At 38.6% G+C, this 26,244-nt stretch overlaps 3 protein-coding genes across 3 annotated transcripts in view; all 3 read right to left on the reverse strand.

Annotated features, from left to right (window-relative positions):
• LOC124265719 (myelin expression factor 2-like) overlaps positions 1 to 26,244 on the reverse strand; it is a 36,295-nt gene that overhangs the window by 2,296 nt on the left and 7,755 nt on the right. The window contains exon 13 of the mRNA XM_046700530.1: positions 23,521 to 26,218. Within this exon, the coding sequence (XP_046556486.1) occupies positions 26,157 to 26,218 (62 nt within the window). The 3' untranslated portion in view covers positions 23,521 to 26,156. The remainder of the gene's footprint in view (positions 1 to 23,520; positions 26,219 to 26,244) is intronic.
• On the reverse strand, positions 888 to 5,001 carry LOC124265718 (myelin expression factor 2-like). The gene is made up of 8 exons (XM_046700529.1): positions 4,852 to 5,001; positions 4,461 to 4,614; positions 3,686 to 3,781; positions 3,414 to 3,485; positions 2,181 to 2,857; positions 1,968 to 2,019; positions 1,727 to 1,825; positions 888 to 1,590 (listed from the first exon to the last, which is right to left on the reverse strand). Exons 1-8 carry the CDS (start codon positions 4,990 to 4,992, stop codon positions 1,529 to 1,531), a joined length of 1,353 nt encoding a protein of 450 aa, XP_046556485.1. The 5' UTR covers positions 4,993 to 5,001; the 3' UTR covers positions 888 to 1,528.
• Positions 5,062 to 11,438, reverse strand: LOC124265675 (myelin expression factor 2-like; the record flags this gene model as incomplete). The annotated part of the gene is made up of 5 exons (XM_046700476.1): positions 11,310 to 11,438; positions 6,540 to 6,721; positions 6,216 to 6,276; positions 5,898 to 5,991; positions 5,062 to 5,157 (listed from the first exon to the last, which is right to left on the reverse strand). Coding segments are annotated over exons 1-5 (498 nt in total), but the record flags the coding sequence as incomplete, so codon positions are not given.

The following is a 26,244-nucleotide window of genomic DNA, read 5'->3' on the forward strand; positions in this document are numbered from 1 at the left end:
CTCGGTCTCTGTGGGCAGCAGTATAAATCTAAATAACTACTCTAAATACCTCTCTCAGTTCTCATCAACACTAACACTATCAAACAAAAACAACTTAATCTGAAGCAGTTTCTATACTGATCGTGACAAAATTGACAACTGAAAATCTAAAGTGTCTTTATAGTAAGCATAAAATTAATGACTTCATTATGAGTGTATCTACTTGCACAAAATACCCCATCATATAAACTACTGCTACAATTTCTTTCAATCTTATCTCCTTGAAAGGGTTAACATAGACGCATTAAAGAACAGCATTGAATAACTAAGTACAAAACAGTTCTCTTGAACTAAGAAATCATCCCTTCCCCATAGTTGAACAACTTTCTCAGCAGTGATGACATTCTCAGGCCATGGTTAAGGCAAAGAGTGGACTGTTTTGCTGACCATTCATGGTATACTTGACCACACATTCCACCAAAAGTACGTCCAGAATCTCCAGGAGTCCAAAACAGAAGCAGCCAATGATCAGTCACCCAAACAGCATGTAACAAAATTTCAAAATTTGTCACCACAAATGTTAGATTAAACCACTGACATTACTTTTTGAGTAAAAAATTGACTTGATTGCTAAGCAACCCAGGAAAATGAACTACATGTAGCTTCAAATCCATTTTCCTGCATTACAAAATGCAAAGGAACACACAACACTCGCTTTCACTACTTGGATCAATTTGTTATCAAAGAGACCAACAAAGATCATTGCCAGAAAATTGTTCTTCATCAACCAAGCCCCTTCCAGTGTCTATAATCAATACACTGATAACCAGGAATCTATACTGATTGAACCAAATGTCGATAACTATGCAATGGAAGCGATTTCCACAATAAAATTTGAATTCAACTGATATCCTTTCAAATTATTTATTAATCCCTTATGACAATACATTGTTTTATAAAAACCACTGATGTAATTACTAATGACATAATAAGAATAGTTGATGTATGAAAATATTCAGTGACTGAAATTAGTATCAAACCTTGATCCTGAGCATAAAAAACAGTGATGTAATTACAAATGACATAATAAAAAATATTAGATGTATGAAAATATTAAGTAACTGAAATTAGTATCAAACCTTGATCCTGAATAATAAAAACCACTGAAGTAATTACTAATGACATAATAAGAAATATTAGACGTATGAAAATATTCAGTGACTGAAATTAGTATCAAACCTTGATCCTGATCATCATATTCACTGCACATAACTAACAATGAGACAAGACTGAAGAACTATAGACTGAATGAGTAAAGTAAGTACAATATGAATACAGAGAGGTTATAACATCTCCTCAGATATTTATAGCAATTCTTTGCTTCAAAAACAATGGCCAATGTCTCTTATGAATGTTTGTGAAACACAACTTTGCACGAGGAAATCAAGCCCAAAAGAAAGAATCTGCAACAATACGCTGACGAACTGCTATATCAATGTTGATGTCACATGACCCATGGGGTACGTACATGTGATTTGGGTTCACATATTCAGCCCTGGTAGAGACGCACACACATTTCACGACCATCACAGTCAGTTCGGTTCATGGATGCTGGGAAGAGGGTCAAGGAATAGCAACAGTCACTTTCAAAAACAATGTAAACTGAAAACAATTTGAGACACAGTATACAGCTCTACAGTGTCAAACTACACACAAATTGGTGACAAAAACACATTTCCAAGGATACAGATTGCTCTCTGTGCATCATCTGCATTGCCAAACCGAACCAGACCCACGCCAGTTGATCGACCATTTTCCTTCTCAATCTCTGCAAACTTCACATCACCTATAAATAAATCACCTTGGCTCTTCAGAAATGTCAACAACAGAGCAGCTTTATTGTTTTCAAACAATACTGAACTATTTGAATACTTTAATAATTATATTAACAACATCAATAATAATAACGACAACAGAAAGTTTCTTACCAATACCCTTGAACTTTTGTCTCAGTGCTTGCCATGAAAACGAGTATGGAAGCTGAAAAAGTAAATCTAAGGTTATCTATTCAGTCTAACGTAGAGACAATAAACTTCAGCTATATAAAGTTTTCTTACTCTTCTGTTCATTTCATGTGTGTGAGTCTCCAAAGCCCATTAGCTTTGTGAATGGAAATAGCCAAAACAAATCTAGATACTCACATTCTTTACAATAACTGTGCAGGCATCAGGTCTAGTTGAGCGGGACTTATCCCCTCGGTCACTGTATCCTGATCCCATACTGCTACCTCCCATATTGGAAGAGTTGGAGCCCCAGTTGCCGCCGCCCATGCTACTCCCGCCCATCATGTTGCTGCCCGACATTCCGCTCATGTTAGACATTGATCCAGTCATACCCATTGAGCTGTTGAACGAGTCACCCATTCCACTTGCAGATCCCATCTTATTGTTGCCCATTCCACTAAAATTATCCGACATGCCTGACCCCATGCCAAAGTTGCCCATGCCAGTGCCCATTCCCATGGATCCTGTTCCCATGGTGTTCCCCATGCCTGTTCCCATTCCCATGCTGCCACCTACTCCTGACATTGTTCCCATATTGCCCCCCATACCTCCCATCCCACTGTTCATGTCAAGACCACCCATGGAACCCATGTTACCAAGACCACCCATGCTTGTCGCCATGTTGCCCATACCCCCACCACCCATACCACCGCCCATGTTACCACCTCCCAGAGATTGAGCCCCCATACCTGTGCCCATCCCACCACCCATTCCTCCTGTCATACCACTACCCATACCACCACCCATGCCACTGCCCATCCCCATGCCTCCTCCCATCCCCATGCCACCTCCCATGTTGCCCATTCCTCCCATGTCTGAAACACAACAAGCATGATTATGAAACAAGGATGCTCACTGACATTACAGTCTTATGACATTTAACAGTGGGGATTGATATGTCATATGTCAAGGACACAAACTATCCTACATCTTAAAGAAAGAAAATAGAAGTTGAACAACTGGTAGTCTGGGCCACAGACTTTGTGTACCCCTCTGGATATGTGTAAATGGCATTGTGTATTCATAGCTTTCATGCCAATTTACATTTATCAGAGGGGTATACAAAGTCCATGGTCCACACTACCAGCTGTCTGACGCCCACTTTTGTGGAAGCTGCGGTTCTTATAACCCAACAAAAGTACTAGAATCTGTACTTTATTGAGAAAGTGTAATCCCAAATATAACATATGTTACTAGAGGACATGCTGTTTGGATACATTCGTACTTTGCTTCATCATAAGGACTTCTATTCCAAAAATCTCTCACGAAAGTGACCTGGACCATACAAAGCAAATGTTGGGGACCATTATTTTGTGCAAACATATATCACCAAATGTGTAATGTTAAAATAAAATGCTCAATGAGACTTACTGGACATCTGTGGATTATTATGCAATGGCATTCCACCAGCTCCAAGACCCATACCAATTGACTTCAAACCAGCTGCAACAGAAAACAGTTTCCCATTGAACAAATTGCTTCATTCACCATCAGGTAATTCATAACATATTTCAATCCTTCCCATACATTCATCAAAATGTTCTCAAAATTATAAATGTTTACGCAGGGGAAAAATAAAAGAGGATTTACAATGATGCAATAAAGAATTTACAATGATGCTTGATTAAATGGCAGGAACTTACGTGGAAGTTTGGGCATTGGTGGAGGCTGATCTTCTTTTGCTTTATCCATTCGGACCACCATGTTGCGTTCAAACAATGTTTGACCATTAAACATAGCTCACATAGTTAAGGGAAAAAATCATTTTAAAATATTACATTTTAATTCAAAAAACATAATTTTACTGAGCAATAGTATGTTTTCCTTATGCACAAAAAGAAATTGGTCTGATAAATATCAGGTTCCACTACATCTGCAGAGGGGCGGTGGGGTAGCCTAGTTGTTAAAGCATTTGTTCGTCACGCCAAAGACCCAGGTTCAATTCCCTACATGGGTACAATGTGTGAAGCTCATTTCTGGTGTCCCCTGCATGATATTGCTGGAATATTGCTAAAGGCGGAGTAAAACCACTCACTCGCTCACTACACATGCAGAAGCTGTCGACATCTCCATCAGTACCAATTCAATACTCCATGAGCACAATTACCAAAAACTCACTAAAATGACAACTGTACTGAGGTGAACAACCACTACTAAAGTAGCTGTACACTAATCATCAATATACTTGTAACACAAGAGCAGGGTGTGACTTTGTCATAACATCCATGTCTTATGACAGTACAACCAAGCTTACTTGTATCCGACAGTGATCAAACATTCCATAAAAAAACTTTCACAGAGTAATATTAATAGGTTTCCCAGATTGCCCTTGAGACTGGCATCAATACCGGCATGTTTTACATCCACAGTAACAGTCAGTTTTACATTTACATAAAAAGATTCCAGTGTGAAGGATACAAATTGCCTGTACAGCTTCAAGGGGCATCTCAAACTCCACAGTCCCCATGCCACGGCTCTTGCCCTCTTTGTCAGTTTTGATTTCAGCTTTCAGCACATTACCAGCAAGTTTGAATACATCCTTCAACTTCCTCCATGTCACCTTGTAGTCAAGCTACCAAAGAATATAGCAATCACTCTGGTTAGGTATGAAAAGTTACACTATATAATATATATACCAATTGTTCACTATTTCTAAATAAACCAACGAAATGTTATAACATTAACTGGACAAAATGTTGCCTCCGGAAAATTAGGAATTAATGTGCAAGTCTATGCTTTATTCGTTTCATGTATCTTGCCCTTCTAGGTGAAAATATGTATTGACAACTTTCTAACACTGTCTACTTACATTGGCAACAAACACTGTGTTGGTGACAGGACCCTCAATTCCTAATTGTTGAAGGGTCTGGTTGTCTATTCCATGAGGTATCATGTTTCCACCTCCCATGTTTCCCATCATCCCCCCACCCATTCCTCCTCCCATACCCATGCCACCTCCTCCACCACCACCACCTCCGCCACCCATACCCATTCCACCTCCCATTCTCCCTCCCATGCCTCCTCCCCCACCCATTCCTCCTCCTCCACCTCCACCACCACCCATTCCTCCACCCCCACCCATGCCTCCTTGCATCCTCATGTCAGTTTCACGTTCCTGAAAAACAAAGTAGATATGAAAGACATCTTAAAACTTAATCACTGAGGTCAACAATCATTACGTCCAGAAACAGTTTGTATATCACACTAGCCCTATTCTACTACTGGCAAACAAGAATAAGTTGAGCACCGACCTGACAATTGACCCATATTAGCATGTATGAGTGAAGCCCACTGGCGCTTGCCATTGTTAGCGAACAGCTCCCAGGTTGTCCGCAATCAAGTGTAGTGAAACTTGTGGCCTGTCTCAGCAAACACTGAGTTCAACAGCTACGTGAGGAATCAATTTCATCGTCATGCAATGAAAGTGCACTAGCCTACATCTGCTCTACCTTTCACAAGCCAAATTGGTTTGTTCACTGCCGTGCACCGCCTACTTCTCGTAAACGCGTTCTCTGCGCGGGTCCAACTTATCCTTGTTTGCCAGTAAATTGTGCTGTTGGCTAATGAATACCAGTCATGGAAGTCCTCTTTAGCTCGTATCATTTGAGACTAGTTCACAAGTTTCAATTTATCTACAAGCTGGGAGACAATAAAACTTAATGTACACAGGTAGACACAGACTGACGACTGGAGAAAAAAATACCTTCGACTTGTCTTTAAAAGATAAATTTGAAAGCAGTATCAATCATTAACAAAAAGTAAATACTTGAATTACGAACCTATCAAATGAAAAATCAACAGTGTCATTATGTGTATGAAATATTCAAGAAGAATTTTGTGAAAGAGCATACAAACCTCACGGACAACCATAAATCTGTCCTTCAGTTTGTATTTGTGCATGGTTTCAATAGCTTTCCTAGCTATTTCCTTGTCTTTGAATTCCACCACACTGGAAAACCGAATGTCACCAATGTTACTTACATGTATAATGCATCACATTAAATTAATAAATGACAAAAGTATTATAAGATGGACCCATGACTTTCATGCTTCATTTCACATATATCACTTAGTTTAAACAGATAATAAATTAGTCATAAATGATAGTGTCTCTCAAAAAGACAGGGAGGTAATCAGATATTATCATTGCAAGATTGCAACAAGAACACTTACCCCACTCCTTTCGGTCTCCCATCAGGTAACTCAAAAAGTTCAACATATGCAACCTCTCCAACTGAAATGAAATAATTTCAAGTGTAACTGGGAGATACTCAATGACTAATAAACCATTTTGCCATATGATATGTTAGTCATAACTTTTAATTAAACTAGATTTTAGGAGCAATACTCTTCTGATCCAAGTTGAGCATACAAATGATTAACTAAGTTTCAATATCAAATATTAAATGAAATGATGAATTAACTAGCCAGTCAAACTGTAATTGCTTAATCACTTGATATAAATGTTCATGTTAAACTTTAATTCCTGAGACTGACCTTCCTTTCTGAACAAGTCCTTGATATCCTGCCATTTCATCTCATACGGAATATTACTAATGATGACTCTCTTTGAGATAAGGTTGACTGGCCGACGTCGTTCACGGTCCCTATCACGGTCTCGTCTTGGTGAACGGGACCGGGACCGTCTGACTGGTGACCTTGACCTAGACCGTCGCAGACTGGAATTGGGAAGAGAGCAACATATTAATGAGTTGCCAGTTCAGAGAAAAAGACTGTCTTTCTAAGAATCCAAGACTTGCATATGCTACAGGGCTCCAGATAATTTTTCAACATCAGGAGTACGTACTCCTTGTTTGATCAATATAGGAGTACTGGAAAACCTTAAGTGTACATTTAGAGTACTGAATGAAATTAATGGAGTATCAGTAATCGTGTGTTTCGTTTCATATATGCACCACAACATTGGTACTTTTGTGTAAACAGGTCAATGAACAATAAAACAATACTTTTTCAGATGATTCTAAGACCGTACACCATTGCTGTTGTGCGTATCTGCTACATTTTCTAAATTATTTCCTACGGTATTGTGCATATTTTTCATCCGTACATACACCGATACAGCCCTTATCTGGAGCCCTGTGTTAATATTAATAACCATTAAGTATTTGATCAAGGTCATGTTTCGACCCAAGTTAAGATTCCTTGACATCAAAAACTCAGTGAAAACCCCATATCAGAAAACATATAATGAAAACATACAGATGTCCTAGAAAAATTGGTTATGGCATACAATTCTCTCAGAGAAGTTAAAATCGTAATAATGGAGTGTACTGAGTGCAGCTTACTATAGTGCCAGCTGGGTAAGGCAACTAATGGCTGTTCTGGATTCACAAATATCTCCTGCCTCTTTGAATTTGATCCTATTGTTAGGCTATGCTACCTCAAACTCTATTCTTAGATATCCTTTCTAGTCTAATACCATTTTACAATCCTTAGGTTAGACACACTTTTACAGTCCTAAGGTTGTGAGGTAGGGTATGGGTTTGCTATTTATTTATTTATTTATATATATATATATCTAAGGAGTTTCTAGTTTTGCAGAGAAATTGGTCATTGTGCACAAAGGCAAAACATTGACAACTTGGAAAACTTGTTTCTATTTTGGATAGTGCTCCTTTTGGGGTGTTGACTAACTCCTTAGTCTAGCTCAGATTCACGCTGGCAACATGAATTCGATCCTCTTTGCTGCACTAACTGAAATTTGAACATGTGTGCCTACTTAACTACACTACTGTTAAAAATCAACAAAATTAAAAGATGACATTAAAGGGAAACAAAACTACATCTACAATAGCATACCATTCAAATTAAACCATGTTATAACGCAATCTTAGATTGAATATTTACAAGAGACATGAGAAATGCCAAATGGAAACCACTGATTGCTATATATCCATGACATCCTCAGAGGAAGGGGTGCACTTTATTGGGTGGGTGAGTTTGGTTTTACACCGATTCTAGCAATATTCCAGCAATATCACGGCAGGGGACATCAGAAATGGGTGTGGCATGTGGAAACATCGGGAAGTAGAAACACAATACCCGTTTCGGCTGTATACATTGGCAAATTATGTAAACAAATTCATCACTCTAGTAAAATGGATATATTTCAGTGGAATATCTCGTCTAATCATATATAAAGTAAAGTATTCATCTTTGAATTAGGTTCTAGAATATTTTGAAACTAGTTTGACTTATCATCATTGCACCTAGCACAAATCAAAACTAACTTTGCCAAGAGTAATCCTGCAAGAACTATAAGGTCAAGTGCATCTTTACTGTCCAAAAAACATAACCGGAAGTGACATATTGTGCAACTTCACACAGCACACAGGAGCAAATTCTATGGCACACTTTAAGGCTAAATATTATTATGTTACACTACTGTTACCATGTATCCAAATGAATATAAGTTTAAATTGTTTTGGTTAAACTTAAAATAAAATTACATAACTAATCCTAATGATATTCCTGAATAATTTTCACATTCAATATATTAGGATTCAATACTTGTGGAAAGTAAATGTTTGACAGTGTTGAAAATCTTGTTGAATGAGGAGTGACTATATACAACATTATTTAAAACAGAAATGAAGATAAAACTAAATAAAATAAATGAAAATATATATAAAATACCAAATGTCAGTTGGCTTTCATAATCCTGATAGCGGTAACATTAACTGCCAAGATAATAGAGGGTTTCATAATAATTATTCTATTATATACAATTTCCCTAATAAAAGAAAGTGTCGTCACTCTTAACTTCTTTGTTGTAAAAATAACATGTTGCCTGCGACCTCGTTGTATCGTGGTACTTGATATATCCGTAATGGGAAATAAATTGTGAACTCATAAGGCCTATTTTATTATGAAATCTGATGAGCATGACATTTAATCTACATATTTGAGAAAAGACTATTATTTTAACTTTGATGTTTTTTCAGCAAGAGCAATTAGATGAGAGAACTCCAGTCTCCATCGTATCGCGGTATTGCCATTTTCTTACTATGGCACATGGTACAAGCAAATGACACTATCAAACATTTACTTAAGACAAGTAACGAATCTAAATCGTCTTAATATTAAAAATTATTTAGGAATTTCATTAAGATAAGTAATATCATCATGTTTTGAACCAAAACATCTTAACCTTCTATTCATTTGAATATAAGGTAGCAATAATGTAACATAATTAATTTTGGCCACCTTAAAACCTGCCATACAATTTGCTGTCACGTGCAGGGTGAAGTTGCACAATATGTCACTTCCTGATATAGTTTTAGGACGGAAAATATGCAAATGACCTTACAGTTGTCGCAGGATTACTCTTGGCAAAGTAAGTTTTGATTCGTGCAAGCTGCAATGGCAGTAGGGGTCATACTAGTTTCAAAATGTTACTGCAAAGATGAATACTTTAATATTTCTACAATTAGACATGACATTCCAATGAAATAAATGACTTTTTCAAGAGCAATGATTTTTTTTACATAATTTGCATATGTAAGCAGCCAATGCGGGGTGTGGTGTTTCTGCTTCTCCAATGTTTCCACGTGCCACGATATAATGAATGTCGCGATACAAGGTCCGAGTAATGCGATTATACATGTAATTGTTTTTATACTTAAGTACATAATGGTATATCACATTTACAGTCATATACAAATTTGCAAGGTGAAAGATTTTGGTAAGCATAATCCGATCAAATATTACAATCAAAGCGGATTTCCATGCTTTTTAACAGCAGCGAAACTCTTTGACAGTATGATCTTGCCTATTCTTAAGTAAAGCACAGAAATATTTCAGGAGGATTTTGTATTTACCATCCTCAGCCAGTAATGATGCCATTCTAGGAGATTGCAGAAGATATACTAACTGTATTTTAAAATGTTATTAAAATAAATACTGGACAAAAATCATACATATGGACAACGAAAGAATCCCTAAACAGACTTACAAGATGTTAAAAAAACTGGATGATGTCGGCAGAACTTCATGGGTTACCAACATTAAAAATGTACTTTTCCAATATGGATTTGGATATGTATGGAAGTGTCAGAATGCTGGACATATCAATGCCTTTCTATCAGAATTCAAACAGGGAGTGAGAGGCTCTGCAATCCAAACCTGGCACACTTTAATGAACTCAAACCCTAATCTCATTGCTTACTCGCTTTTCAAGTCATCTCTAACTATAGTCCATTATCCTCGATACTATAGACATGATTTCCTTCATGTTAATAAACTTATATTTACACAAGCCCTATCAAGATTCCGATGCTCCTGCCACACCCTCATGATTGAGGACAAAATCTCAACATAGAACAAGAAGACCGACTATGTGCCTACTGTCTATGCTTTGGAACTTTAATATGAAATTGAAAATGAATATCACCTTTTGCTTGGATGTAGTGCCAATTAACAAAAATAACATCTAAGAAGTAAATATCTAAAGCCTAAATATCATTTTAATCCTACATCCAGTAAATTTATTGAATTGATGTCCTCTGAATATAAAAGAGCACTTTTACCTTAATCAAAATTTGTAATTTTGGCATTTATATGATTTAAACATCATTCATCACAAACCTGATGGGTAAGAGTTCCGCCCGAAATGTATTTTATTTATTAGGATTATTTCGCGGGTTTAGGGTTAGGTTTAGTCTTTTTATAAAAACCATAGGCCTATGTTCTTTATGTGATTTAAACATCATTCATCACAAACCTGATGGGTAAGAGTTCCGCCCGAAATGTATTCTATTTATTAGGATTATTTCGCGGGTTTAGGGTTAGGTTTAGTCTTTTTATAAAAACCATAGGCCTATGTTCTTAGGCATAGAAAATGGGTAATGGGCGGAAATCGTTCCGTTCTGTGGGCCAATGGACTGAAACTTCATGAAATATACACATTACTTGTAGCCTCTGTGATACAGACGACAATGGAAGAATGCTTCAACAAAATACACATTTTCATTGCATGATGGTAGGAACTTTAAGACCGATTTGGTAAAAATTGACAATGCAGCACCCTGGTCCCCACTAACTAAAATAATAGTTTCACCTATTGCCTCAGTATCCACAAGCAAGGAAATATTTCTTGTCTCACCGGCTTCGCCATGTTGAATTCAGCATGGAGAACCAGTGCCCCAAATTTCGTGAACGTAATTTAACGTGTTTAGCGGCAAAGACACATTAAATATGCATACCAAAGTGGCAGAACTCTAGACTTAATTTCTATCCTCAACTCACCTTTGGCGATCAGGTTTAACATCCTGATCTCTCTCAGTGTATCCTTCGTTGTCGAAATCTGCCATTTTAAGTTAGCCTCGTTTGGATTCGACAGTTTCCGCCTGCCTTCAGATAATCTCGTTAACCAGTACATGTATGTACTCTCCAAGCACCTCGGATTGCAACGTTGACATCAACTGCTGAATGACCACAACATGACAATCAAAGAAGTGAAATATGGAGAATTAGATACGGCAGAAAAAAAATCTTTCAACTGAATAAATGTTCTGTCATGTTAATAACTGTCGGGTTTACTAAACTTTACACACCATAAAAGGAGCCAAATGTCGCATTAAACTTGTTGTTATTCTGCAAACAATTATTAAGGGACCGTTCATAATTTATGGCTAGTGGGGGTGATGATGATTTCTGTTTTCTTTTTTTTCTCTTTCTTTTTTTGGGGGGGGTGTCACCCATTTTGTTCTGGGGACGCATGGGGGTCAGTAATTTTGTACACCTGTACTAGGGGTGGTCAGCAATTTTGTACATAGATCTAGGAATATTGAAAAAATGTGCTTAAACATTATGGGAAGGGAGGTGGGGTCATTGATTTTGTACAAGACATGCAGGGCGGGGTCACTTACTTTGTACATAAATTTTAGCGGGGGGCGTCATTCACATTGTACATGCTTCTCCATGAAAATCATCTTCCCCCCCTTCTCCCCCTAGGCATAAATTATGTAGGTCCCTAAAGGAAGTGTATCAATGCACAAATGTAACTGCGAATACTCTTTTCACTCTCATGTAAAGTAAAATAGCTTCATTTTTGTTTTTGCTGAAATTAATATAATTTCAGCAAACACAAAAATAAAATAAAGGGATAACATGATGGGAACGGAAATTACTCTGCTGTTACAACGTCGACTTCCTTCAACTACTGCAAAATTTGCAACTTGTGCTTTTGGAAAATTGCATTGTTTGAAATCAGTTGAATTACTATGGAGGTCAGTACTGGCTCAACTCGAAACACACATGGCTGAACAGTGCATGCATCGAAGGCTGCTGTTTTCACACAAGCTATCATTCCTTGCACACAAAGCAATGTTCACTTGCTTGACAACGACATTAGAACATATGTCGAAACGTCGCTTCCACAGAATCTTGACAACGACATTAGAACCTATGTCGAAACGTCGCCTCCACAGAATAAAAGAAGTTGTATATCCATAATAATTGTCATTACTCTTCATCAACTCAACTTCTAAAATGCCCATCAAAGAAATTCCCTGAGCTCTATTATCAGTACCCATAGTAGAGAACTATGACATTGAGCTTGCTTTTAAGGACTGCTTCATTGAGGATGTCGACAACCTGGGTTGTGGGGCTGAAGGTGAAGATAATAATGTTGTCTTTATATGAATAAAAATAAACGCAATCCATAATTACTTGTGGTCATATATGTACACAAAACTGAGTATCTCAAATGATTGTTGGCATGTAAATCGAAATATATGATCGTTAACCTCGTGTTCTCGTCGGGATGTGTGTAAAAGCAAAAATTAACGATCAAATAATGCAAAAGAACTATTGGTAAACAATTGGCCAAAACAAAAATACCTAAAATTCTCAAAATCAGGTTTTCTACCCTTGCTTACTTTAAGTTACATTGATAACATTTAAATATTGTTGTGGTGAAATATTTTAACAGTTAAAGTTTTTTAAAAGGAGATTTTAATAAAATAAAATATAATCCAGATTCACGATTAATAGTCGGCGACATTTAATAATAACTAGATATTTCTATAGCGTTAGTATCCAGTTTAGTAACTGCACAGAAGCGCCTTTTGGAGCCTGCACAAAACCTGCAAATGGTTAGCAATATGTTTCAGTGAAAACGTCGGTTTTCAACTTTGACTGAAAAGTAACTAGTTCTGTGGTTGCGAAGCCCATTTCTGGTGTCCCCGCCGTGATGTTGCTGGAATAGTGCTAAAAGCGGCGTAAAACCAAACTCACTCACTCACTCACTCACTCACTCAGTTTTGTGGTGGATCTGATCTTCTGTGGAAGGCTGTTCCAGAGAACGGGGGCTGCTCTGAAGAAGCCGCGGTTGCCAAAGCGTGTTTTGCTGGGTGTTGGAATACGGAGTAGATGTTGTCCCCCTGATCTCTGGGCTTTGGGTGCCTCATATTGTAGATAGGGTGGTGCCAGTCCCTGCGTCGCCTTGAACACTAGTACCAGAATCTTGTACTTGATTCTCTCTGCTACCTTGAAATTCTTTTAGGCTGTGCTAACACGCTGGTTCTTTCTTGTCTTGGTCACGAGTCGGGCGGCTGCATTTTGACATCGCTGAAGCTTGTTGGTGAGGTGTTTCAGGATACCGTACAGCAATGCATTGCAGTAATCCATATGCGACAACACACAGGACTGGACTAGAGTGGCAGCAGTCTTTACATTCAGAAATCTTCTTACTTGACTGATGTTTTTGATGTTACAGAGTGCCGTTTTACAGACTTATAAAACATGAGATCCTGCGCTTAGAGATGAGTCAAAGACAAAACCGAGGTTGCGTGCTTTGTCACTTGGAGGAATAACACACTCTTCAATCATGAGGTCTAGAAGGGTTAACTTGCTTCTGAGAGACTATAGAACAGATGACGGGATATTTTAAATGCTAGATAAAGCTGAGTGTCATCAGCGTAATTGTGGAATGACAGATGATGTACCCTTGCAATGTCTCGAAGAGGGGTTGTGTAAATGGTGAAAAGAATGGGTCCCAGCACAGAGCCTTGAGCGACGCCACGCGTTAGAGGAACCTTGCTGGAAATACTATCTCTGATCTTCGCTGACTGGAATCTTCCAGAGAGATAGGATAGGAGCCAACCAAAGGCACTGTCTTTGACGCCGAGTCTATGCTGGAGAGTGTTCTATGAGAGTGGACTGGGGCTCCTTTCACGAAGCAACCTTTACTAAGGTTAACCTTAACTCCCATTCTTTAACACTGCACTAAGGTTACCTTAGTGACTTACGATCACCTTAGTGCTTTGTGAAGGGAGGCCAAGGTCAATGGTATCGAACGCTGCTGAGAGGTCGAGTAGCACTAGGATGGCGGACCCTCTGAGTTCACTGATTGCAGTATGTCGTTTTGTACACAGGCAAGTGTCGTCTCTGTACTATGGCGACATCGATATGCCGACTGTAGAACCTCTGTACACCTGTTTCTCATGATATGTTCAGTGAGCCTGGCTGCGACAATCCTCTCAAGGACCTTTGAAACAAAAGATAAATTTGAGACGGGTCTATAACTTTTGAAAACATCAGAGTCAAGGTGAGGCTTCTTGACCATTGGTTTGATCAGAGCAAACTTCATTGCACTCGGAACAGTTGGAGCGATTCATTGACCATTTGTGTAATCATGGGAACAACTTCATCAACGCACTCCACCAAGAGCCATGTTGGAATAGGATCCAGTGAGCATGATTTTGAGGGACTCTTCATGATTACTCGTCTGACTTCATTGTCAGTGGTAGCTTGACAGTTCAACATCTCTTCTAGTGCTTGGACATTATCAATGATGTGGTCGTTTTGGGAGGCTGATGCTGCCGATAGTTCAAGATACTCACGTATAGTGCTGATCTTTGCTGAGAAGAATTCATAGAAAGAAGTAACCAAGTTCTCATCTGAGTATTCACTTGGAAGTGTCTGGCTTGAATAGGAGTCTATTTGAAATCCGATAGACGTCTTTTGATCTTGAGCATTCTCGATAATGTTGGCAAAGTAGTTCCTCCTAGCTTGTTCAAATAGAGCTGTGACTTCATTACGTGCCGAGGAATGCATCTGGTTGTGAATGTTCAAGCCAGTGGATCGCATCTGCCTCTCAAGCTTTCGACGAAATCGCTTGGCTGTTCAAATTTCTTCATTATACCATGCTTCCCTGGTATAAATGGTTACCGTACGGATAGATACTGGAGCGTGCCTTCAACAATATCACGAATATTCTTTTCGCAATGTTCATAGCATTCACCAGGATCTGAACAATGGAGGTTTTCAACAACACTCTTAAGATCAGATTTGAACTCTGTCAAATCGATTTTTTTTACATTTTCGAAACCATATTTGGCATCTTGGTCTCTTGGGCACACTGAAACTGGCAGTAGCTATGAAAGCATAGTGATCAGACACAACAGAATGATCCATGCGCGCATTTCTGATATCCAGTTTATTGTTTCTTGTGATTACAAGATCCAAGGTGTGATTTTGACATGGTTTGGTTCACCAACATGCTGAACTAATCTATACGCTTCAAGGAGTTCCAAGAATCTGGCTGTGTCGAGCTGTCTTCTGTCTGTCTGTCTTCTGAATGTTAAAATCCCCACAGATAAGGAGCTTCCCCTCTGTCATACTGAATTATTCTAGGAGAGAGCTGAAGTCAGCAATGAAAGCATCCGCTTTCTTGTTTGTCTTCAGAGAGTGAGATTCTTCCTGGAGGTCTGTACACACCAGAGATAATCATAGTTTGGTCGTCAGATTGTAACTTGGCAGAGAGCATTTCAAAAGAGTTGTAGGTATGTTGTGGTTTTATTAGAGAGCCTTAGATGAGATTATGGCTACACCTCCGCCCCTCCGCTTGGTTCTGGGTGCATGGGTACATCTGTATCCTGTGGGTGTCATCTTGGAGATAACAAGGCTATCAGTATCCCCTTCCCGCAACCATGTCTCTGGGATTATAAGAACATCAAGTTTGTTGTCCTGAATAAGGTCTCTGATGGATTCAGCTTTGTCCATTGCTGGCGTGTGAGTTTTCACCGACCTTAAAACACTAAATCTAGTTTGCTTTGTTTTTACGGTTGTTGAGGTTTTGTGTTTTTATAGCATATATTTGAAGCATTTAATTTTGAATTTGTTTTGAACTCGTGTTACATACTTAGTTGAATTAGAATAATGAATTTCTTTCACGAAAAAACAGCGTAAAACGAGTTGAATTAGAATGGGGATAACTGTACTGTGTTTGACGAATTGGGGACGTATACAGGTGGTTATACAGCCGCTTACGCGTCACCGATATAACTATATAACCACCGGTATACGTCACCAATTCGTCAAACACAGTACAGTTATCCCCTAAATTTCCCGTTAAATGTACCACCGATGACGTTATGTACAATGAAGACCTGGCGTCACTTCCGGTAACGACGTCTGATGACGTCGTTATGGAATGACTTTCGGTTAATATCTCGTCCACTCACACTCTCCTACTCAGAGTTCCATGCGACCAGTTAAGTTATCACTGCGCAGGAATGTGGTCCATGCAGTGAAGACCAAATCTTATCCCTGATTGGATATAACCTGCTTCCAATATTTCAGTTGTAGTCTACCATTTGAGACATTCGACACAGGCTTATAAGCACCACAACAGTCAACCTCAGGCCTAAGTTCAATGTAAACACATTCTCGCTGTTATCTTCATCTCTCAAGGTATCTCGTCAAGTCAAAACATTGATTACACAACAGTCTCGTTTCCTTCTGACTGGGTTCCGTCCTATTGCGCAACTTAGTACAATAACCAGTCCAGAATTTTGTGACCACCTCATTCAACTGGATATATAAATATTAATCAATATTATTTGATACATCTAAGCACTTGTATATTGCAACACTACGCTCCTTCTAATCATTACAAACACGCCGTGCAGCGTGCTCTGTCGTACACGGAACAGGGTGCTCTGACAAACGGGAATGTGGAAATCCTGGAAATCTCAAAACGAGGCTCGGTCGCTAGAAAAGTTTGGGGGTCTGGTACGGACTTGATATTATATCAATCACATTGTACGTTACAAAAATGCACTTAATAAGCGCAAAGAACACATGACAGGAGTAACCAGTGAGCCAGATGAGTTGTGAATTTTGTACGACCTCTTCAAACAGGGGCAGTCTGTGACGTCTTGTTAACGACATGCCGCCTACACCTAGACATAAAATATAGAAATACGATTTTATTAACCTTTTAAATGAACATTATTTTGTATATACCATTAACAAGGAATTGGAACTGAGTGTAACCAGAGTTGTTTGTAGTGTCTCTTTTCACTTTCACACGAGAAAAGTCGGATCAGCTGAAAAGTAGGTCATTGTCTGAATTGGTTATTGAGACTCATGTTTCGGTTTGTCATAATGACAACACGCTAGGCGAGAGACCATATAATAAAAAATTATATGGTCTCTGGTTTGGTATATAGGCTGCGCAAGCATGATTTATCGATTTGGGCAAAATAGCATTCTCCGGTAAGACACAGTCCAAAGTAGGAGCCAGAGTAGGGAAGTGGGAAGTTAATAATTCCAGAGGTCCCATTGATGAATTGACAAATCTTGGTAAGGAACTCCGGTAAGGCTCTTACTATGACTCTGGATTAAACTTTCAAGAATGCAACCGATCGTCCACCCAAATCACGCAATTCTGAAATTTGTGATGCTGTAGCCAGTGCCATAAGGAAGGCGGTCTTCCAAGCAAGATGAGACAATGCTGCTTATTTCATAGGTTCAAATCGACGATGAAAAATTTCTGATAATACAACTGACAAATCCCACTTCGTAGTTATGCGTTGACTTCGGATATCCTCTAGTTCAAAGGATCGTAACATGCTTGTAAGAACTGGATCTTTCCCATATGTACCCGGTTAAGTAAGAGTAAGAACAGATGCTAATGCAGAGCAATAAACGTCATGGGTTCCACACAACAGATGTAGATCTTTTCTGAGATGTAGCAAAATATCTGCAATCATCGGCTCCGTTATAGAGACATTGGTTGTTCCTGATCTGATTCGCCACTGCTGGAATTGGTCCCATTGATAGTCATATAAAGCGGATGTTGAAGCCCTACTGACTGTGCATCAGTTGGGCAAATTCCCTTCTCACGCGAGGTGTCGCTGGATAGTTTCCATACGTGTAGCTGCAGATTATCCAGATTGCGACGGAACCTGCATGACCTTGGTTGTCTGAGAAGCGTTCGGCAATGATGAAGACGTAATGGTTGGTCTACAAGTAGAGATAGTAGATCTGGGAACCACCAGAAAGATCGTCATGTGATGGTTCCTGATCTTGGCTAGGACTTGTGGAATGGACGCTGTTGGTGAAAAGGAGTAACCAATCACAAGTTTGCATAAGCTTGTGGATTTGGGCCTGAACTGATCAAAGTCTGCGACTGATTGCTGAGGGATGTTGCAAACAGATATATATGAGGTTGTTCCCATTTAAGTGCTCTCGTAAGTTCATGAGCACTTGATAATGGGTTCCTCCGACTCTATTGATATAGGCAACTGCAGTGGCGTTGTCCATGGCAACTAGAAAGGAGGAATTCCTGAGGATTGGAGCCCAGTGCCGTATGGCTAATAATATTGCTGCCGTCTCATGTGAAATGTGAAATGGTGATTCTCCTAGAGACCTGATTCCCTCTTGTCTTCTAGATGAGCTCCCCATCCTGTCAGTGAAGCATCTGTGAAGAGATGACGATCTGGCAAAAACATCCTGATTCTGAATATATTCCCATGTATGACGTTGTTAGGTTCTCCCACCATGCAAGGTCATTGAACACAAGATGACAGAGGCTTGCTGTTTCCCTCGATGCAATTCTGAATGAATCTTAGATGCAGTCTGCGTCTTAATATAACATCCTGCGTAAATGTAAGAGTTCCTAATAGCAACATCCATTGCAGAGTGTGTGGAGAATGTTGGAACTTCGATATCCTGGCTCTGACCTCCTAATGTCCTTGATTCATAACTTGCTCTTGATCTAGGTACGCCTGCATAGGGATAAAGTCGTGAACCATGACTTGTTCGCTGAGCCTCTGCCGGTGTAAGTGTACAAGGTTGTGCTGCAGATTCAAGTTGTGGTCCCCAGGTGAAGTTTGTGCTGCAAAGTCAAAGTCATGGTTGATGGCTAAGTCACTGGTATTCCTCTGTAGGCGAAACTTGTGGGCAGTGGTCACATTGGGAAGCACAGTAACATGGCGTGGTTAAACATTCCCATCATTACACATGGGGGTCTTGTGGATCATTTAGTACCCGAAAGGAAGGCTGAGATACATTTGCTGCATTAGATTTACCCATATTGATATCAAAATGGAAAAGAATAACCTGGAAAAATGAGTAAATTATAACAGAGAACAAGTAAACATACGCGTTCATGTGTGCCATAGGAAGAATTATTAAGTTCCTGCGCTTACGTTAGGGGAGATAACGCCCACGGATTGGGTTTGGGAAGACTATTTGGAAGAAAGACGACACAAGACAAAAATTATATTTCAGTTGACCCTGAACAGAAGTAAAATTCATGAATTAAGGCAATCAAGTGTCAGAGCGTCGTATTCCTAAGAATTGTGTAATAGTACTGACATTGAAACTAACACTGTGTGGTGGCTATGTGTTGTTACGTGAGTGAGTGAGTGAGTGAGCGAGTTTGGTGTTACGCCACTTTAGCAATATTCCAGCAATATCACGGCAGGGGACACCAGAAATGGGCTTGACACGTTGTACCACTCAGAGGGACCAAAACACTTTCATGTTTTTTGAAGTGGTTATGGTCTCTACATATAAAAATGTATGATGGCCATGACGGTTTGGTAGCTCAGACTCAGAACGAGGCTAAATCCATGATGGCCGCCAAAAAACCCAAAATGTTCAAAAAATGTCAATTCCAAGCTTTAGTCATGACTGACTGACTGACTGAGTTTAGTCATGCTTAACACATTGTGCCCATGTGGGGAATCGAAGCTTCAGCAAACTGGTTGGAAATCAGCAAATTGGTTGGAAATGAGAAAAGGGGGGTAAAATGGTGCTAACATGATTAAACAGATTTAATTAATATCAAGTTGTGTTACTTGATACCTTTAAATCATATTTTGTGCTGGTTTTGTAAGAGTGAAAATTGTAAGTTCAAAGAACGTTTTCAAAAACTTATCATTTAATTTATTCTGAAGACAGGTCTTTAATTTCAAGTTCCTTAATTTGTGTTGTGATAGAGTGAGAGCTCCTTCAAGTTCCTTAATTTGAGTAGTGATAGTCACTGTTCCGCATCATAAACATCAGCTTCATCAGTGTCACTCTTCGGCATGTCATGGTCCATTGGTAAGGCACTGACTATCACCACACAAATTAAGGAACTTGAAGGCGCTCTCACTCTTATAAATCGAAGACCTGTCTTCAGAATGAGAATGAATTAAATGAAGTTTTTGGAAACGTTCTTTGAACTTACAATTTTGACTCTTACAAAATCGGGAAAAAATATGATTTAAAGGTATCAAATGACAAAACTTAATATCAATTAAATCCTTTTAATCATGTTGGCAGCATTTTACCTCCTTTTTTTCATATCCAACCTATTTGCTGAACTTTACTCATGACTAAAGCATGGAATTGACATTTTCTGAAAATGTTGGTGTTTCTTGCGGCCATCTTGGATTTAGCCTAGTTCTGAGTCTGAGCTACCAACTTGAGATGTCCATCATACATTTTTTATATGTAGAGACATAAAGGAATATAAAAAACACTAAAACTTTTGTTCCCTCTGGTACCAACATGTCAATTTTCAGCTCCTGGCTCATGGCCTATATGGGGAATCAAGGCCAGGTCTTTGGTTTGACAAGCAAACGCTTAAACCACTGGGCTACTGTGTTGTTTAGAAATTAACACATAACAGGTTGCGATCAGTGCAACACGAACTGTAAATTTCATACAATATTGACATGGAGAGATATAATGGTTCTGATAAAATGTATTGTAAGCTTTAAAGTGGCCTTCACATGGCAAACTAAAGTTTGACAACACATGTTGTCAAACTCGAGGTTGAGAGTGAAGATTCCAACAAATCGCCACCAACACCAATTTCAGAGTTGTCAAACTGTTGTTAAGAAGTAGGATCGGTCTCTATTCTCACCAGCTTGCCATAAAACTTTGGTGTTGTCAAACTCAAGTTTGACGTGTGAAGTGTTGTCAAACGTGTGTTGTTTAGGAACAACTCATCGCAGTCAACGAAATTGTCACGTGATGTTTTGGTCGTCTGGTCAACTCTACCTACAAAATGGCATCGCTCAAATGACATGAAAGTTTGACGTGTGAAAAAGTGTGTTTGACAAATTTTAAAATTTTAACATGTTTTCAAACTTTAGTTTGCCGTTTGAAGGCTGCTTAATATTTAAATATGCTTTTGATCCATACTTTTGATCCCAATTGTCAATATGTAGCTATTAATCATGTCTACATTGTATGTGGGATGATGCCCTAAAAAAAAGAAATATATTCTATCATGTTCTTCAGCAAGTGAACATGCTAAGTAAGAGAATTGTGTTAATATACATACATGCTAATGTTGACACAAGGTAGGTTTAGGAAACAGGCTTTTTCAAGTAAAATTTATATTTTTATACTTATCCTGTCTCATGATACTTTGCTTATCTCCCTTTCCTTTTCGAATGGTAGTGTAACACTTAAGGATGGTCAGATGACTGTTTGCGCGGGAAAAGGGCAGTAACTCGTGGGTGAGTGTATTTTTATGTCCGCTTCGGGAACTTCAAGGCATTCAAGTCTTCCACTACCATTCGAAAAGGAAAGGGAGATAAGCAAAAGATCATGAGTCAGGATAAGAAAAAAATTTAAAAATTTGAGATGACCCCCCCACTCGAAATGCTACACAGTACAATACATCACCGGGGTCATCTCAAATGTTTTATATTTTTAATATCTTTAATCCTCGCAAAGGGCCTGTGGTTTACACTTGTCAGATGGGTACACTCATTATGTGATCTGGACTACAAGTTGTCAGATTTCTTCCTGGATGCCACGATGGCTGAGTGGGTTGGATTATTGACTTTGTGTGCTGGTGATATGTTATCAAGCCTGACCATCCAATCCATGTGGTCCCCTCTTACGCTTACTGTTCTATCCAAGCCATATTTAGGAAATATTTGTATCAGCAATAGGGAGACATAGAACAGAAAACTGATCATGTATCCCAGCTGAAGCAACACACAACATGACTGATGTGTACAAGTGTTTAATGAAGACTGATGATGTTACAATCATTAAGATTTGATTTCTTCCTTCTCAGTCGTCCACTTCCTTGAACCTCAAGCTCCTGTCTTGGGGCATGTGATAGTACCTGGAGTTCTGCAAAACATACAAATATTTCATCTGATAAAACCATATAAATGTGAAAAAGGGTATACCCTTGTGTTTGTCATGAGTGAGGTGAGTTTTACGCCGCTTTTAGCAATATTCCAGCAATATCACAGCGGGGTACACCAGAAATGGGCTTCACACATTATACCCATGTGGGGAATCGAACCCGGGTCTTTGGCACGACGAGCGAACGCTTTAACCACTAGGCTACCCCACCACTCTATGTTTGTCATGAGTACAAAGTTATGAGTAAATGAAAATTTGTCAAACATAAAGGACTTGAAGTACCGAAGCAATGAAGTCTATATAAAGGGAAAACAATACTAGTTAGCTATCGGGGGGATACATGATTTTGTTGTATCAACATAAACATTATTGCATGAAAGTTTTACTATTAATTATTAAAACAAACTACAAACAAAAGTCCAAATATACAATGAACACCTTGATATTCATTTCTATTGACTGATCATGTGGAGAAGACACATGTAGGTTGGTGGTCCAGTTTTGTATTAGACTAACTATTTTGATACAGGTTTAAGAATTCTAGTACAACTGAGAATACTCACGTTTGACATCAGTTGAATGATCACAGCTTTGTTTGGTGGAGCTGAACAGGATTTATCTGTTAATCTAAGGCATTCTTCAACCTTACAATCAACCCTGAAAAGAAATACCACCATGAAGCAAGAGTATAAAACTAGTATAGTCAAAAATGTTTCAGGCAAGTTCAGTACGTTTGTTTCTAATGGAATGGTTTTGTGTTTACACTCTACCATCCTACAAACGTGCATAACAATAGTGTTACAAAGTTGCTTCAAGTAACGATTCAATATCATGAAATTTGTAGTCACTAACAAACTTAAGATTTACAGCCCTATTTCTAATTATCAGGGTCATGTCATCCCTGTGCTGTCGTTACAGAACCATTTAAAGCTTATCACATCTGAAACAGTTTCCATGGTTACTGTGGTCACACATTCTTCAGCCACCTGATGAGTCATCATTATGTGATCATGCAGTTTGTAATGGCTGTTATACACCTTCTAGAGACTGTTTAGCTCACCTGGACAGAGCCTGCTCCCATAGCTGAACTTTCCATGGTCAGGAAAAAATCACCTTTCTGTACTCACCTGCAAGTGTGAAAAACATGCTTTACACATGAACTTTCAGAAAAGGATGAATCATACAAATGATTAAACTGAACCATTTAATAAAGTATCCATCATATATTTATTTAATTTGAAATTACATTTTACAAATTACAGGGTGAAATGACAAACGTTTTTATTATCATAAAGCAAGTTAGAAATATTAGGCATTGCGGGCTGGCTTGCACAAGATAACATGTCCTTCACATGGGAAGGAGAACAATTGACGGAAACAACCCAATCATTACCTCCAATACAGATGCAACAGAGGAGAGGTTACAAATGTGCAAGCATTATAACAACTGATGCAGTGACCAAAATATTTATGAACAAAGCAATGAAGAAAATGAAATCAACACATTTGCCTGTAACTTGGAAAACAACTCCTCCGATGTTGATGTCGGCCTCAAGATTCCACAATCACATGGTGCAAGGGATACCTTCCCTTGATTGAGCAAGTAATCTCCCTTGAATGAGCTGTCTACCAAGTAATCTCCCTCGAATCAGGTGTCTACCCAGCCTCTATTTCATATAATGTCAAAGACACACACAACATCTACTGCAGGAGGCCAAGCCAAGATATTCTAGATGTTACTAGACAACAGCTGATAATGGTGTTAAAATACTGCTTCTCTCATGTCAAAATCCCAGACAATGATACACAGCAAAATTGTTATACAACATGAGCAATGCTTTTACCTCGTTTATCAGTGAAATTAACATGGAGGACAAAATAGCAATAAATTACTGAAAACCTTGCAACTGTCAAACATTTGAAAGACAATTGAGCATCTATTATGTTTAAGCTGATAACACACATGACAAAAAACATGACACACAGCAAGGAACAAGTTGTCCTCACCAAGACATACTTACTCCACCACCAGAGGAAGACAGTAACATCCAACCGCCATGTTGTACAATCAACTCTACGTTGAAAAGCATGTAAACTGTCTGACAGCATATGACCAAATCCACATTAACTGGCAAATGATCGACCACTGACATTTGCCAAACACCTCTTCCAAGTGCTGTTCCTCAAGGAATATGACTATCCACACACAGTGAACACTTTCAATACCCAAATGGTATCCTTTATCACAAAAGTGTCACGATTGGTTATTGTTCTGAGAAATGAAAATTCCACCAATATGGAAACCTAATGGTCTGTGGATTGGTGCTTCATTCAACATGTACATAGTAACTTGCAATATGAAAAGAAAGTAAAACAGACACATTATTCCTGACAAAATATATATCCAGTTGCTAGCTGCTACTATTCTCGGTCTCTGTGGGCAGCAGTATAAATCAAAATAACTACAGTTCTCATTGGATCACTGAGTAACACTATCAAGCAAAAACAACTTAATCTGAAGCAGTTTCTATACTGATCGTGACGAGAATTGCCACCTGAAAATCTTAAGTGTCTTTCTACTAAGCATAAAACTACTGCTACAATTCCTTTCAATCTTATCGCTTGAACGAGTTAACATAGACGCATTAAAGAACAGCATTGAATAACTAAGTACAAAACAGTTCTCTTGAACTAAGAAATCATCCCTTCCCCATAGTTGAACAACTTTCTCAGCAGTGATGACATTCTCAGGCCATGGTTAAGGCAAAGAGTGGACTGTTTTGCTGACCATTCATGGTATACTTGACCACACATTCCACCAAAAGTACATCCAGAATCTCCAGGAGTCCAAAACAGAAGCAGCCAATGATCAGTCACCCAAACAGCATGTAACAAAATTTCAAAATTTGTCACCACAAATGTTAGATTAAACCACTGACATTTACTTTTTGAGTCAAAAAGTGTCTTGATAGCTAAGCAACCCAGGAAAATGAACTGGTTTCAAATCCATTTTCCTGTATTACAAAATGCAAAGGAACACACAACACTCGCTTTCAAGACTTGAATCAATTTAGTTATCATAGAGACCAACAAAGATCATTGTTTTATTGCCAGAAAATTGTTCTTCATCAACCAAGCCCCTTCCAGTGTCTATAATCAATACACTGATAACCAGGAATCTATACTGATTTAACCCCATGCCGATAACCATGCAATGGAAGCGATTTCCACAATAAAATTTGAATTCAACTTATATCCTTTCACATTATTTATTAATCCCTTATGACAATACATTGTTTCATAAAAACCACTGAAGTAATTACTAATGACATAATAAAAAATATTAGACGTATGAAAATATTCAGTGACTGAAATTAGTATCAAACCTTGATCCTGATCATCATATTCACTGCACATAACTAACAATGAGACAAGACTGAAGAACTATAGACTGAATGAGTACAGTAAGTACAATATGAATACAGTGAGGTTATAATATCTCCTCAGAAATTTATAGCAATTCTTTGCTTCAAAAACAATGGCCAATGTCTCTTATGAATGTTTCTGAAACACAACTTTGCACATGGAAATCGAGCCCAAAAGAAAGAATCAGCAACAATATGCCACTGAACTGCTATATCAATGTTGATGTCACATGACCCATGGGGTACGTACATGTGATTTGGGTTCACATATTCAGCCTTGGTAGAGACGCACACAGATCTCACGGCCATCACAGTCAGCTCGATTCATGGTTGCTGGGAACAGGGTCAAGGTCTAACAA

Source organism: Haliotis rubra, unplaced genomic scaffold (assembly GCF_003918875.1).
Source record: "Haliotis rubra isolate DU_JTF1 unplaced genomic scaffold, ASM391887v1 Scf99, whole genome shotgun sequence".
Classification (NCBI taxonomy): Eukaryota; Metazoa; Mollusca; class Gastropoda; order Lepetellida; family Haliotidae; genus Haliotis; species Haliotis rubra.

Coding starts and splice junctions, on each gene's coding strand:
- LOC124265718 (XM_046700529.1), bottom strand. CDS start 4,992: ATGGGTATGGGAGGAGGAATGGGTGGGGGGATGATGGGAAACATGGGA. Junction 3,782..4,460: donor TGAAGCTGTACAGGCAATTT/GTATCCTTCACA, acceptor TAACTATGTGAG/CTATGTTTAATGGTCAAACA. Junction 2,858..3,413: donor TAATAATCCACAGATGTCCA/GTAAGTCTCATT, acceptor GTTGTGTTTCAG/ACATGGGAGGAATGGGCAAC.